This window comes from Aplysia californica, unplaced genomic scaffold (assembly GCF_000002075.1).
Source record: "Aplysia californica isolate F4 #8 unplaced genomic scaffold, AplCal3.0 scaffold00157, whole genome shotgun sequence".
NCBI classification, from domain to species: domain Eukaryota; kingdom Metazoa; phylum Mollusca; class Gastropoda; order Aplysiida; family Aplysiidae; genus Aplysia; species Aplysia californica.
The window spans coordinates 1,135,855-1,152,004 of NW_004797427.1; the positions used below are offsets into that span (position 1 = coordinate 1,135,855).

At 39.2% G+C, this 16,150-nt stretch overlaps 2 protein-coding genes across 2 annotated transcripts in view; one reads left to right on the plus strand and one right to left on the minus strand.

Moving 5' to 3' along the window:
* The window catches only part of LOC106011655, a gene marked incomplete at its 3' end in the record, with an annotated part of 6,335 nt that extends 1,099 nt beyond the window's left edge, over window positions 1-5,236 (minus strand). Inside the window, exons 1-2 of the mRNA XM_013082054.1 lie at window positions 5,137-5,236; window positions 4,111-4,242 (exon numbers count right to left, since the gene is read on the minus strand). Of these exons, the coding sequence (XP_012937508.1) occupies window positions 4,111-4,242; window positions 5,137-5,149 (145 nt within the window). The remainder of the gene's footprint in view (window positions 1-4,110; window positions 4,243-5,136) is intronic.
* Window positions 5,237-5,327: 91 nt separating this feature from the next.
* Window positions 5,328-9,506, plus strand: LOC101858488 (pathogenesis-related protein PRB1-3-like). Its single transcript, XM_013082055.1, has 3 exons — window positions 5,328-5,381; window positions 5,911-6,034; window positions 9,100-9,506. The coding sequence occupies exons 1-3, from the start codon at window positions 5,328-5,330 to the stop codon at window positions 9,504-9,506; spliced, it is 585 nt and encodes a 194-aa protein (XP_012937509.1).
* The last annotated feature ends 6,644 nt before the right edge of the window (window positions 9,507-16,150 follow it).

The following is a 16,150-nucleotide window of genomic DNA, read 5'->3' on the forward strand; positions in this document are numbered from 1 at the left end:
AACACACTCACACACGCACACACACACACACACACACACACACACACACACACACATACACACACACGCACACACACACACTCACACACACACACAAACACAGTTTTCCTGTAGCCTTTTCAGGCTACTCTAGACAATAATAACATAAAGCTCTCTTTTGGAATCTAGCCACATTTAGAGTTTTTACTCATACACTCATAAAGATTCCGGTAGACACAATTGCCTAAAATACCTGAGGCCACATAGTGTGAGCTGAATGCATAGAACAATAAACTTTATGAGTCACTTTACAGTAATTTTGCTGGGAGTACTATAGTGCAGTCAAAATTCATAAAGCAATTTATCCTCAAATATGTCTTTAACGGGTGAATCAATATCAACCATACTTTGTGAAACAGTTTTTACCAATTTGTCTTAACTTAACCATATTTTTCCACTACAATTAGATTTTTAAAAACATTTTTAAAAAATAAAATACTATAAATTTCCACCACGCGCAAAATGGGGTTGTTCACAGCACTTTCTGCTTCTTACACACATTTTGCATACGTTAATATGCCCTACATTACAGCTTCTCAAAGACACTTTTTAGTAGCAAAACTTGTTACCAAAAAATGAATTTTATAATGAAAACTTTGTTTTACTCTAAAGATTCTCAAAACAGGCGTTCAATAAACATAATGTCTCGATCAGAAAAAAAGACTTGATTTTAAAATGATATTGACCCAGCTGTAAACCTTTCAAAAATTGTAGAAACCACCCACTGGATTTTGTAAAATTATTACTAATTAAGGCATTTTCTAGAATACAGCTAACAGGTGTTTACAAAAAAATATTGATCTTTTAAGACAAATTGATACAGTGTGTGATACAAGTCATTGTGCAAATGGTGGAGAGTCTATGCTCAGTAGTTTAGGAAATATTTGACAGCTAGTTGCACACGAATTTTTTACCACATTATAGAGCAAGTTTAAAACCAGATCCCGGACACAAAACTGGGCTTTGTTTCTGACGAAGGTACCCATTTCGCAAAGGATTTTAACAAAATAAAACACGAAAAACTATGTAAATATCAGGAAGAGTGATACATTGATTGAAAAGATTTAGAGAATTGTAACGTATCTTTACTTGAACCAAAACACTGCAATGAGAATCGAGGGAGAGTAATAACGATACTAAGGATAAATAGCATTAATATGTATAGAGCGAATCCCCTTTCAATAGCAAGCTCTATGCCCTTCGCTATCTATATAACTAAGAATATTTGCAGATTAAAAGAGATGTTCAGCAAACATACACAGTGGAAACAGAAATAAAGAAGAAAGCTCAGATCCCAAATGAAATAGACAAGATGCTGATAAAATCACATAATTATGCATATTATGACAAAGTTTTGACTACAGATTCAGAAAAAGGACCTTCAATTCCTGTTTGATACTGTTAAGACGGAAAGTGAACGTAAGGTGTCATAAAGGTAGACAAAAATAGTAATACCTTTAAAAAGCCCTGCAAATCCTATTTATAATCTAATAAGCAAAGATGAACAAAAAAGTTCATCAATTTAAATATTTAAAATGTAGTATTATACACGATATCAAATGCACCATAGAAGTTCAACAAATAATTGCAATATAATAGATAAAGTTGTTTCCGTAAAATAAGTCCAATCCTGAAAAACAGAAACATGTCAATTACAATAAAAAGATAAGAGTTATAACGCCTTTACGCGGTAAACGTTTTTCCATACAGCTGTGAATACAGGATACAAATTACCAAAGATAGAGAAAAGAAGCAAGAAGCAACAGAAATGTTGCTTCTTATGAGACGGTTAAGAAATTCAAGAAAGGAAGAGAAATCAACTGGGATAGCACTGAAAGAAGTCTTTGTGGGCTGCGCATTATATCTATTAGTTAAAAACAATTACGAAGAAACTGATGCAGTTTCTGGGATACTTGAATAGACACAATGACCTTTAACATCCTGCTGTCACTGGGAAAAAATGAATGCAAACTAAAAACTACTGGGACAAATGAATGGAGGGGAAAGACCAGGACAATATTGTTTTTTTTTTAAAAGAGCGTTAAACGGGCAGAGAATAGAGTGGTGAACCATTATCGATGGCATTTGTTCAAATCTGGACCTCCATGATGAGGATGATAATAACGACGACGATGATGACTATGATAGTGATGATGATGACGACGAAGGCGACGACAACGACGATGATGGTGATCTTGATCATGATGAAGTTCGATCCATTTCAGGTAGCCACATCATGTAGAGCTGAATATCCCTTCCTTTTGTCTCGTCTCTTTTTACAATAGATAAAGCGACAGCTTGTGATCAGAAATTGCCTGGAGTGGCCAGATTAACAACCACCATATCATTATCATATCATATTACGCAACAAAGCCCTTTGGGGAGGGGGGTGGGGGGTTGTAGGCTGTTTTGTTTTTGTTTTTGCTTTGTTTATTTGTTGTTGTTTTGTTTTCTTTTTGGTTATCGTGGACCAAGTGAGTTGAAAGGTTAACTGCTCCTATATAAAGCTGGATTCTGGCTCTTTGGTACATGACACTCAAAAGTCAAAGTGAGTTCGGTACCTAAGAAATAACGTTTCTTCCAAAAAAATCGGCCTACATCTCTGATCATTTACGGATACAGTAAGTGTTGAATCACACCAATTTTCTACTTCATTCTTTCCTCTTTATTTCTTAAAAGATTCTCGCATTTCTTGCCTGGGTCCTGTAACAATCATTAATACCATCGTTGGCACGCTGTTCTATTGTCTAGAATCAGAAAATAAAAATAATAAATGAGGAGGGAGGAAAAAAAACAGAAATTAAATTTGTTACTGTTATAATGTATCTGTCTTGGGAGGGGGGGGGTTCTTCAACATATAGAATATTTTAATTTTGATAAAATATTTCTCGTGTGCATCCAAGTGATACCACAGATCCAGAATTTGCAATTAAAACAGATTTGAAATGGAGGCCTTGCTTAGTACATCTGAACAGTTGACTGACGATAAATTGTTTTTCAGGACTCCAGCTGTCTGTGTGTTATAGCTTAGGATGATTTAGGAGCTGCTGACTACGATAGAATAAAGCCATTAAAAGTTCTGCAATTGGCGTTTTGGAAGAACTGGCGGCCCTATGGGCGGCTTAGTTTATAATGCCACCGTTCTCTTCCTTCGTCAGATAGAAAAGGGAAAAAATGGTTGCTTTCTTCCTGTTGTGTTATTAATAAAATAAATGCTTAGTCGGTATGCTAACTATCGTGCCTTTATAATTTTGTTAAAAGTAAAAACTAAAAATAAGCAAGTACAGCCGACTAAGGAGGAAATCGTCACTGCCGTTTGTGGCTGAACAGGCACGAGCCTTTCAGCAACAACGACAACAAAAACAACAATAACAACAGCAACAACAACAACAGCAGCCACTGCAGCAGTAGCAGCAGCAACAACAACAACAACAACAACAACAACAACAACAACGACAATAACAACAACAGCAACAACAACAGCAATAACAATTACAATTACAAATTCCTTGATCCAACTCAAAATATTCTTCCCACTCTCCTTGTCGAGTTTCATTTTTTTTTTCTCTTGACATCTTATTTTCGGTCTGTTTCAAAAGTCTTACATTTGTGAAGTTGGAATTCCAGGACAATCATTGGGCAATTGTCTGTTTATGATACTAATTCCAGTTAATTATTTGAATTGAAAGATCTCCTTCTTCCCTAAGGCGGTCATGGTTTGCAAATCACGTTTCTGCTCAGGTGCTCTTTAGTTATTAGTTCGTTTTAGTTAGAGTTTTACGGCACTTGCAACACAAAGGTCATGTAAGTACCAAAGATTAGAGGTGTTACAAGAGAGTAACAAACACAAAAAATGAGAAAGAGAGAGAAGGACGATAGTTTTTTTTATAGGAAAGAAGGAGCAAAACACACCAGAGCACTCGCCAATGATCCACGGGAGCTCTTTAAAAAAGAAATCTGTATTAAACTAAAAAGTGAACCTCATATGACCTTAATATTATGCTGTTGCCAGCGCCGTAAAACCTCTACTAAAACACACAAAAAGTGAACGTTGCCAAGACTCGAACCTACCACTGTATGCCGCACACCGCGAGTACTGTGCCGAGAAGATCTTGTAAGAGCCGTCATCAGCACGTCCACATTGTCCCTGCATTACCGTGCGCTCGCTACGACACTCTACCCAGAATCCCGTGCCCTCACGACCTGGGGAGAGGATAGATGGATAGATAGATAGATAGATAGATAAACAGATAGATAGATAAACTGATGGATGGATAGATAGATAGATCGATAGATCGATAGATCGATAGATAGATAGATAGATAGATAGATAGATAGATAGATAGATAGATAGATAGATAGATAGATAAACTGATGGATGGATAGATAGATAGATCGATAGATCGATAGATAGATAGATAGATAGATAGATAGATAGATAGATAGATAAATAGATAGATAGATAGATAGAAATGGGTAATTTTACACTTTTAACGCTTCTTGAAAAACAGTAACATTCTTTAAGATGCAGTAACTCCACAGACAGACAGAAAGACAGACAGACAGACAGACAGACAGACAGACAGACAGGTACACTACCAGTGTAGAACAGGTGTAGAAATTAGTGCCAGAGTAGTAACAGATTGGCAAAACTTAGAGCGTTTTGTAGCAGAAATGTCCTAGAAGAAACGCCTTGCTACTGAAAAAAAAAAACTTTTAGAAGAAAAATCCCTCACAATACCCACAAATCAACCACCTGCTCAGAACGGAACTGGACGCACTGCCTAACTATGGAAAGGGTTTATCAAAACCAAACGAAACATTAAAAAAACACAATATCCACAAATCACCCCCTACAACATTTTTCTTACAGAAAGGTCCTGGTAGGAACGTCTAACAACTGAAAAGGCTTAGAAAATAGGAAAAATCAAAACAAAACAAAAACAATACCCAAAACGCACCCACATGGCCAGAACATATTACATTTATTACAAAAAGGTCCTAGAAGTAACGTCTAACTACTTAAAAGGCTTAGAAGAAATAAATTCTTTTTTAAAAAAACAACCAAAACTAAAACAACACCCGCAAAGCACCCACCTGGCCAGTACATGAGTCCGTCAGACTGCCCCTCACACGAGGCATGCTCCGCGAGGCACTGTCGGCAGTTGGGTCCTGAACACCTGTTCTGCGAGTAGTCGCCTGGAGATAGAAAATGCCCTACCTGATACGGGGTGCCTGTTGGGGGATCAGGTCGGGTCGGGTCGGTTGCTAGAAAGATTGAGGGCGTAATGCGGCTATCGTGGCACAAGCCGATCGCGCCCGACTCGTTGCCGCAAAAACAAGCACGTTTGTTTTCAGGAGACGAGTTGGGAGATCGACACGACACGACCCGACCCAACGCGACCTGACCCGATCCAATCCGCTATCGGCACACGGTGTTAGAAATACAAAGTTCTATCTGACATTGTTTGGCCGTTTTGGGTTGCTAAAACCATGAGGATAGAGAAACCACATGTCCTATCTGCTCCATCAAAACCGTGAAAATATTTAGAGTCGTTCGGAAAAGCTTGACTTGTGAAACTCAGTATTTTTTTCGTCAAATTTCTCAAAAGTAGGTACTGAGCAGATAGAACTTTGTAATTCTGGGGTAGTGACTTGAACGGGGAACTTTAGGCTTCAGCAACTAACGAAAAGTTTTACATTTTCAGCTAGACTTATTCGCCCCCCACCCACCCACCCCTTTCCGCCCCCATCCAATACTCCCATCCCTCCCCTCATTTTGAAATAGACCACAGAGCAACGGGACAACTTATTGTGACAACGTGAACTGATTTTTGACGTATTTTCTGTGTTCTGTTTGGGTGGTTTCAGATGTTCACCTCCCTCATCCCGTGCATGTTTTTGGTGTCCGCGTCCTCAGCGAATGTTCTCAACCTCAGCAATGGAGCCATTAAAAAGTTTGTGGATCTCCACAACCAATATCGCAAGGAGACAGGTACGTCTACCCCACTCCGATTTGACTTCGGATATGTTTTACGTCCTTCTCAAACAGAATTCGTTATCTAACCTAAAGAGAAGTGGCGTCGGTGGTGTTCTCGATTGATCGCTATTCGCCCTGCATGTTGGGGACGTTGGTTTGATTCTTGTTTGGGGAAGATGAGGAAAGTCATTTCGTCACATATAATTGGGGTGTGATGAAATGACCGTGCGACGAAATGACTGATTACCAAATGTTTTATTGAACATTAATCGAATGGGTTTTTAAAACATCAACCAGGTTTGTCATTACAGGCAGAGCAAAAGCAGCCCATTCCTAACGTGATCTCAGTTGTGCTTATAGGGGAGTAGAACTTTTGCCGCAAATATCAAGGGGCGTCACCATCCTACCTGTTAGTAAGACAAAGAAATTCATTCATCCGTGAGGCTGACGTTGCTGGTGATGTTGTTGTTGTTACTGTAGGTGTTGTTGCTGTTGATGTTGTTGCTATTGATTATGTTGTTATTACTGTAGAAGCTATTGCTGGTGTTATTGTTTGTTTGTTTGTTTTTTCTTGTTAATGTAGCTTTTATTATTATTATTATTATTATTATTATTATTATTTTAATATTATTATTATCGTTATTATTGTTGTTGCTATCGTCGTTGTTGTTTTCGTTGTTGGTATAGATTGTAATACCCCGAAAGGCCTATTAAAGCTCAGTGTGAAGACAGAAAACGACGTCCCTTGGAAGCCCAGGAAGCTGACAGAAAAAAAGCTCGCCTCAAAGCAAAATTGACTACCACACACAACCGTCTTTAAATCCACACTTTGTGTGTGCGTGTCTGGGGGGGGAGGAGGTGTGTGTATGTATGTATGTGTGCGCGTTTGCGTGTGTATGTGGAAATATGTGTGTGTGTGTGTGTGTGTGTGTGTGTGTGTGTGTATGTGTGTGTGCGTGCGTGCGTGCGTGTGTGCGCGCGTGCGTACGTTTGTAAGGAATAATGTGAAAACCATCAAATAAAAAGTATGTAAATAAGCCATGTGAAGTACGTTAGTTGATAGGACTAATCGACGCATCATTCGATAGCACGGATAAAACCCAATAGATTTGCTTCTCATGATATTCTGTTTCTATAAATAATATACAGTCTGACCTTGGTGGGGCTTTTACTCTGAATAGTACACCCAAACTGGTCCATCTCTGGCAGAGATATCACATTTCATGTTGAGCAGCTGAAGTTTGCGGTGACAAAAAACGTTTGTTTGTGTGTGTGTGGTTGGGTTTTTGTTTGTTTGTTGTTTTTTTACCAGCTGGAAAATTCTGTAGCGTCTCTACTTGTTACATGAGCTTAATCTGACCTCTCCTTTCACACCCAAGTTCATTATTTCATTATTGCCTTTCTCACCCTGCATCAGGGTATAGGCCACGGACAAACACCCCCCACTTTTCTCTATCCTGGGCTAGCCTCTTGATGTTATTCCATGTCTTCCCACTTTTCTGTACATCGATTTCTGTGATTCTTCTCCAAGTTCCACGAGGTCTTCCCCTTGATCTCTTGCCCTGTGGGTTCCAATCCAAAACTTTCTCTGTCTGACTTCCTGAGAGTATGTCCAATCTATCGCCACCGCCTTCTTCCTACCTCAGCTTTGTTCGAAGTGCGATCTCTCTGGTCTTCCAAATCCTATCCAAAGATATGAAAGCAGCCTGTGCTTTTCCAATGCGGGACTTTATTTCAGCACCTGTTCCCCCCTCTCTGTCAATTATGCTCCCAAGATAACAGAAGGATTCAACGTTTTCAAGGGCCTTTCCTTTTATTGTGACCTGCTCCTTTCGTTGTGCATCTGTCCTTAGTACCTTTGACTTTCCGGGGTGGATCCTCAATCCAACAGACTCCGATAGGCTGTTTAATACTGAAGTCTTTGCTTGTATCTGTTCCTGGGTGTGCGACAGAAGCGCCAAGTCGTCTGCGAAATCCAGATCGTCCAACTGTGTCCATGGTGTCCACTGTATACCATTTCTGTGTCCTCTGGTGGTTTCCTTCATCAGCCAGTCGATTGCCAACATGAAGAGGAACGGTGATAGTAAGCATCCCTGTCTCACTCCAGTCTTGATGTCAAAGCTGTCCGTGAGCTGGCCATCACGTACAACCCTGCAACTTGTCCCTTCGTACATGCTTTTGATGAGGTTCACCACACACCCAAGTTACTGAAAGTTTATAATGGCTATTCTAGTGAGTAAAAGGATGTGGTCGGTGGATTTATTTCCTGTTTCTTTTGTTTGTTTGTTTGTTTGTTTGTTTTTATTGTTGCTGCTATTTGTTGTTTATTTGTCTGTTTGTTTGTTTGTTTTTGGGTGAAAAAGATAGTGGTGTGTTTAAGTGGGTGAAATATAGTGGTGGGTGAAAGGTTGTGGCAGTTGTTTGGATGGATGAAAAGTTGTGTTAGTCTATTTGTTTTGGTAAGTGTAGGACTGTGGCGGTTTTCGGATTGCTTTTTGTTTGCGGGGTGGGGAGGGGGGTGTCTGAAACATTTTGGTGGGTGATTCGGTACATGTTTTTGGCTAAGATAGGTGATTTGATGGGTGGTCCTCATGTGTGTCCTTGAAAAAAACAACGATAACCCAAGCTCAAAATCAGGGGGCTAAATCCCAGCGACCAGCAGTGGCGTAATATAAGAAAAGTGTCTTTATTAGTATGATGTAGTTCATAATGTTACGGAAAGGAATTATTGTGCAAATGCATTGCTCTTGCCAATACGAACGAAAATTCATCTCTTGGTACTAGACAGCGATAGGTCTTGTCAATTTGTTTGCGTTTTAGTGCTTAATCGTCTGCTTGCATTGTATGCTTCCTGAGATGCCGAGAATACATCTAAATGATCTTGGGTCTGCTAGGGTAATAATACAATAAGTGCAACATTATCATTATCATTATTATTATTATTATTATCATCTTCATCATCATCATCATCATCATCATCATCATCATCATCATCATCATCATCATCATCATCATCATCGCAATGCATTATTACTTTATGCTTATCAACGTAAACCCCAAATCTTATTACATCTCACCAGGTGCTGGCCTGCCCGATCTGACCTGGTCTCAGGAAATGGCATGTTACGCCGCAAAACTGGCCTCCAAGTGCAAGTTTGCTCACGACCCGGCGAAAAAGTACGGCGAGAACATCTACATGTCCAGCCAGAAACTGACAGACGTGAAGGCCGCCATGGACTCTTCGGCCAGCTGGAGGTCCGAGAAATCGCGCGTGGCCGCCGACAACTGGGACTGCGCCTACGACCTGAGCGAAGCAACGACGTGCGGTCACTACAGCCAGCAGGTGTGGAAAGCCACCAAGGAGATCGGTTGTGGCGTGAGTGTGTGCGACTCGGGCACTATGGTGTTTTGCGAGTACAAGCCGGCCGGCAACGTGAGGCGATACGATCCAGCCACCGGGAAAACTGTGAATACTCCGCCCTACTAGACTCATCACGTACTCGATGTTAATGTGCCCCCGCCTCACTGGACTCACGACATAATGATTATGATGTGTAATCCTTGTTAATGTTCTTTTCTACCAGGCTCGTGGGATGTTGGTTTTTAATATTCCGTTCTTCTAGGCTCAAGACGTGTTAATTTATTTATTCTTCATTCCCTTTCTTCTGGATTCAAAATAATATATATTAGTCGTTAATATTCCTTTTTCTTAGAGTCAAGACGTATTCGTTACTAATGTTGATTTTCCTGCAGAGTTACGGTATGTTCGATGTTAATGTTCTCTTCTACTTTTCGTCAAAACATGTTAATTTATTGTCAATATTCCTCTCTACTTTACATGTTAGTTGTTATTGTTTCTATCTTTTTAAAAGACTCAAGGCATGTTAGTTGATAATGTTTCGTTCTACTAAAATCAAGACGTGTTAGTTGTTAAAGGTCTCTTTCCTTGGTCAAGATATTTGGCTGTTCAGTTTTCTAGCCTCTAGAACTGTCCGATGTTAATGGGCTTTTCTTCTACCGGGCTCATGACCTAGATTCGTTTGGGGAGTTTTCAAGGCTCTTCAAACCATTGATTATTGTCTCGGTCCTGTCTGTGACGAGTGTTCAAACTGGAGTCCCAGCCTTTTGTGTAACCGAAAAAAAGCGGGGTAAAAGTCATCTTCTTGTTCAAGTGTAAGATCTGACATATACTCCAGCGACCAGGATTTGCCACTTATTTCTTAGCTTGGAAGCTTTATTCTTTTTTTTTAAATTCTTTTAAATATATAGCTTATATTATTTGAAAAGCGCATAGAGCATGCCGATGAGCTTGGAAATTATGCGCTATATAAATGCAGTTTCTTCTTCTTCTTCTGCTTCTTCTTCTTCTTCTTCTTCTTCTTCTTCTTCTTCTTCTTCTTCTTCTTCTTCTTCTTCTTCTTCTTCTTCTTCAAATTCTTCAAATTCTTCTTCTTCAAATTCTTATTCTTCTTCAAATTCTTCTTCTTCTTCAAATTCTTCTTCTTCTTCTTCTTCTTCTTCTTCTTCTTCTTCTTCTTATTATTATTATTATTATTATTATTATTATTATTATTATTATTATTATTATTATTATTATTATTATTATTATTATTAATAATATATCATTCTGCTCTTTCCAACAACTTTTCTGTACAAGTTCTTTATGCATGTAAGATAAGATATAAGATTCAGATTGAAAGCACCTCTAAATCTGGATTGCTTTCGGCATGAACGTGATACTGGAATTTTCACAGCGGCAAGAAATGTTCTCTTTCACCTATAAATTGAAATGGGGAACGGGAATTTTGTTGTTGTTGTTGATGGTGGTGTTGTTGCTGTTGTTGTTGTTGTTGTTGTTGTTGTTGTTGTTGTTGTTGTTGTTGTTGTTGTTGTTGTTGTTGATGTTGTTGTTGTTGTTGTTGTGACGTACCGTGAGTACGGAAATTAGCACCGGATTTTATTAATGGTATCGATTATGATGGCTTCAAGTAAGCCCAATAGTGGAAGAAAGATAGAGATAGACCCTAAAAAATTGCAACAAAAATAAACGTTATATGGTTCGACGGATAAAATGGGGTGTAATATTATAGCATATCAAAAATCGACATTTGAAATTGTGAACGAAATTGTCAAATATGCTTAAAAAATTATTGCCGAAAAAGCAAAATTTCACAACCAAATCGGTTTGTTATAGTTGCGTTGTGGAGAATATTTATACATGATACATTTGTACGGATTTACCCGAGAATGAGGTACTCGTCAATGGTATCTGTGCTTTGTTATGTCCATGTCTTGTCAACAAAGTAATAACTCACGTAAAAAAGCATGGAAAGCCAATATACTGAGAATGCGTTTTTCTCTCACACCCTCAGCGAATGTTTGTTTATTGTGTCATTTTCCTCTAGAGAATTGCCCCTTGTGCAATTGACCTAACAAGGTGTGAGTTGTATTCTGGTAGTTGTCCAACATCTTAAAAAAAACACAATATAGAGGTGGCTGAAGGGCACCAAGTGCACATTTCATGTCACCGATCTTATATTAGTGCAAAATCTTTTGCAAAACAAAGAAAGACTAGTCACTGTCCGGGCAGCAACGGGCTGAAATGCAAACTTCGGTTTACTCTCCAAAAGTACCAATTTAGCAACCCCCCCCCCCTCCCCGGTATGTTTGTGATCTGAAAAGAAAACGTTGCTGCCAAACAAAGTCATAGGGGCCTATGATGTCATTCGCGTGCGAACCGAGACCCAAAGTCAAGACACAATAAAGAAAGGACAAATAGACAATGACTATTTTCGGTTGTTTCATTCAGTTGCAACTTCAAAATTTTTAAGCAGCTACCATGTTCTTGTATATTAGACGATGAAACTTTTTATTAAAAAAGTAAAGACATCATTGAGACCTCAAGATGTTCTAAAGCTACATGTTGGTCATTACTTTGCATCCTGTCTGAAATGAATACGAGCAGATCATTGTTCAGGATCTGATGACTATTTTAGAGACCAACTGCATGAGGTGAATCGCACAGTATTTTTAGGGACAACAGTACTGGGGAAAAGAAATAACTTATAGGATGCAAGAGAAAGCATTTGTCAAACCTATACTATTAAACGGCATTTTGAACAAATTTCCTCCCTTCCGATTAATGTCGATTTTTAGTATGTTCTAGAGGAAGGTTTTTGATTTTAATGACACCAAAATCATTGTTGCAATCTCTTTATCTCCATAGTGAAATGCACAGCTAAAGTTATTCACCTACAATGTTAGTGATGTCATAAAACCTGCTCATGTGTATGTGAACTAGCCTCAAGCACAGACAATAGGCCATAACCCACCGTAATTTAAGCGACAGATGCACATTCGCTACCTTAGAAATACAAAGTTCAATCTGACATGTTTGGCCGTTTTGAGTTACTAAGACCATGAGGTCAGAAACCCAATTCTATCTGATCTATCAAAATCGTAAGATTATTCGGAGTTGTTATCAAGGTATTCGAAGAACTGCATTCGAAAAAGCTTGAAATTTTGTGAAACTCAAAAATGTTGACGTCAAATTTCTCAAAAGTAGGTACTGAACAGATCCGCCGTCTTCTGACCAAAAAAACCCCAACCGTATGTGCGTAATTAGGTCAACTAGCTTTATTATACAGGGGAGAAACCCCTTTCCATGTCTCGTTTTTCTATTTTGGCTTCCTTGCTGTACAATAAAATTAAGCAAGGCTTTTGAAAGTATGCCTTGTGACCTAATTACATAATATTATTATGACAAAAGACGTTTTAATCAATTACTCCATGACTATTTACTGCATAACTAAGTAAATCAAACAAAAGTGTTACACAGGCCAATATATAGTGACTTAGAATAATCAGATCGACCAAATTGTTATTTTAGTTAAGTTGAAACACGTACAAAAAGTTTGTTTGGGTTTTTTCTCTCTTTTTAAAATTTCATTTTCGGCCTATATACGTTTTAGCCATGCTTCTCCCTGGCTCTCTCGCCCGCAATAGATATAATGATATATGCATTCTCCTTGTCTCTTTCTTGCCTGTTTCGCCATCTTGAAGTGAGAAAGACGGAGTACAAGACACCGGCGTCTGTGGAATAGCAGCTAAGCGCTTCTCCATTGCAAGCTGAAAACCCGAGTTCGATTCTTGTGTGGGGAGAATTGTAATCTAGTACAATGTATCTCGGTCTTTCTGCTGGGACGTTGTATCCTTCTCAATCCAGGTTAGACCTGACAGGCAGTGTTGAAACCCGCCTCCAAAGTAGCTGAAATTGTGTCGATGCGGGAGTAAAAAAACACTTACATTAAAACAAAGGCGAACTTTGGAAGTGCAAGACTGTTTTGCGTTCATGATTATGGATAAAAGTCCAGACCTTCTTGAATTTTCAGCTAGAATACTTTTTGTTTGTTCTCCAACTAACTCTCTGAGGCGACAAGACATCCTTAGTCTTTCTAGGCATGCCACGAAAGTGTCATTAGAACGACAAATTCGTGCGTAAGTTTCAATCGTCACTTTGTCGAACATTTTACGTAGGTACACCCAAACTTGAACGAATTTACAGACTTGAAAAGGAACAGCACAAAATCGTAATCAAAATTAGATCATCCCTCCAGGAGCACGATGAAAAGATTGTAGACGTGAGAGACTGAGACAAGAGCTCATTTGTTATACCAAATGAATGGACACTCTCTCAAGCTCAGTTTGTTGCTAAAATATCCAACAAGATGTTGCCAGTAAACGTTTGATCCACCACTTCTTTTCGAAAGATTTTAACAGCAGTTTTGTTCTTTAAAAACATTATCCTGATTAAAATTCGACTTCTATCTCTGCGTTGTTAGAAAATGGCAACAGTCATCACCATCATCTTTGCCTTTCTCACCCTGCACCAGGGTATCGGCCACAGACAAACACCTTCCACCTTTCTCTATCCAGGGCTAGCCTCTTAATGTTATTCCATGTCTTCCCACTTTTCTGTACATCGATTTCTGTGATTCTTCTCCAGGTTCCACGCGGTCTTGGAAACAGTACCAAAAGTCATCTAAAATATGATTTTTAAAATCAATAAAATTGTAATGACACCAGAAAATAATCTATTCCCCCCCCCCCCCCCCCCCAGAAAATAACAAACCGCCTTGAAACTAAGCGAACGGAAGAGGTCTATTATTGCACACTTGAAATTATATTACTCGGTACTCATCAAATACACAAAAAGAGAATCAATCCCAGTAGTAAAAATCGGTGCAAACTTCTATGGCATTCGGCAGTACGCCTTAGATGTTTGTCTTAAAAATAGAATCAAGCAAATTTCCGCTTCCTACTGAAATGAATGAATTTGTTTGGGAATTCACAGCAACGAATATTTTGTCGACGTTCAGTTTCTTTGTGTTCAGGTTATTTCTGCAACATCTCTTCTGTCCAAAGGTGAAATTCCTCCAAGCCCCCCCCCCCCTCCAAACCCCTACGCGAACATTTTTACCTTGTACAAAAAAATAAACACTTACTGAAATTCACCCCCACCTCAACTGCCTTGACATTAATTCTAGAAAATATGAAGCCGTTATCAATAAAAACGATTCTTTCTTTCCGGAAGCATTTAGTTTTCAGATATGTGATGGTAGTTAAGGCATATGAGAACAAACGACAAAAAGACATTTAGAACCCCCCCCCCCCCTCACACACACAAAGCAAAAAACAATAAAAACAAAGCCACCATTGCTTGTGTCGGCAACATAAACAGGGTTTTGTTGAGAGTATATTATTATATAGTTACGCCAATAAACAGATTTCAAACTGTTTATAGATTTTTTAATAATTTGATATCAATTTGTTTGAATATTTGAACTGATGGTAGATGGATTGAAAGGCAGGTGAAGATGTTGAGCTTATGTTATAGAATGATGCAGTACAGCGTGGTGCTATATGGTAATTAATATGTTATGTTGATTTGAGGTGGTATGGTGATATGTGGTGTGGCTAGAACGTGTATTTAACCCGCACATGACTGCACACCACCATGCTACAACGCCCTCTGAAGCCACCAGTATCCACAATAAATGATGACATTATATTGCCTAAAACGTGATGCTCACTGGTAGAACGGGCCTGGTCTACAAGACCGTTCAGATCGGATCGGTTGTGGTCAGAAAATTGTGCTGGTAAGTGCAGACTATATCATTAAACCCACATAAACACAATATTACAGTTGCCCCTAGACAGGTATTGTCGTTTTTAGCAGGGTTTTTACCATTCACAAGAATGCAATAAGGTTGCCTAGCATGGGTAAAACCTTCATTTAAAGGGTCTTTCCTCTCTACATGAGCATAATAATATTGATATGGTTGCATAGGCATGTATAGCCGCTATTCACAGGGGTCTTTATTTACCACAAGAATGCAATCAATGGTTGCCCTACTTAGGCAATGCGACACCTTTCCTTCCCTTTCCTAGTCCTAACACACTGGCGCTATCTGATTGGTATAAGGTGGTTCAGGTGATATGTTTGCAATAGTCAGCACGGTTATTAAGAAAGGTTAATTGTTATGGAAGACGGTACACTACCGTTACTTATACGATCTTTACAGCCCACAAGAACACAATATTATGGTTGCCCTACTAGACTGGCACAGTTGTTATTTACAGGGTCTTCAGATCCCACAAGACAGCAATGTGGTTGCTCTGGGCAGGCGAAGTCGTTACCTACACGGTTTTTTAATACCCCACAATAATATGGTCGCACTAGACTGGAAAAAATCATATCTTACACTCGTTTTTACACCCCTCAATGTGGTCGCAATAGACTGGCATAGTCATTTAGTGGCGTCGGTGGCCTAGTGGTTAGGCTCTCGGACTCGCAACGGTAAGGTCGTGGGTTCGAATCCCGTCAGGAGCCCGACGTTGTGTCCTTGGGAAAGGCACTTTACACTAATTTTCCTCACTTCAACCAGGTGGGAACGGGTACCCGGCTATAGACAGCGAAAGATCTTGTCAGTTTGTTAGTGTTTGAGCGCTTAATCAGCTGCCTGCACTGTATGCTTCACGGGAAGCTGAGAACGTTTCGGGGTGTTCTATGGTCTGCTGGGGTAATAATGTAGTGTAAAGCGCATAGAGCCTGCTGTTGAGCGGGGATAT

Excerpts from the sequence above, each read along its gene's own strand:
- LOC101858488 (XM_013082055.1), top strand. The coding sequence starts at position 5,328 with ATGCGGCTATCGTGGCACAAGCCGATCGCGCCCGACTCGTTGCCGCAA. Across the intron at positions 5,382-5,910 it reads ACTCGTTGCCGCAAAAACAA|ATGTTCACCTCCCTCATCCC; the intron begins GCACGTTTGTTT and ends GGGTGGTTTCAG. Across the intron at positions 6,035-9,099 it reads CCAATATCGCAAGGAGACAG|GTGCTGGCCTGCCCGATCTG; the intron begins GTACGTCTACCC and ends ACATCTCACCAG.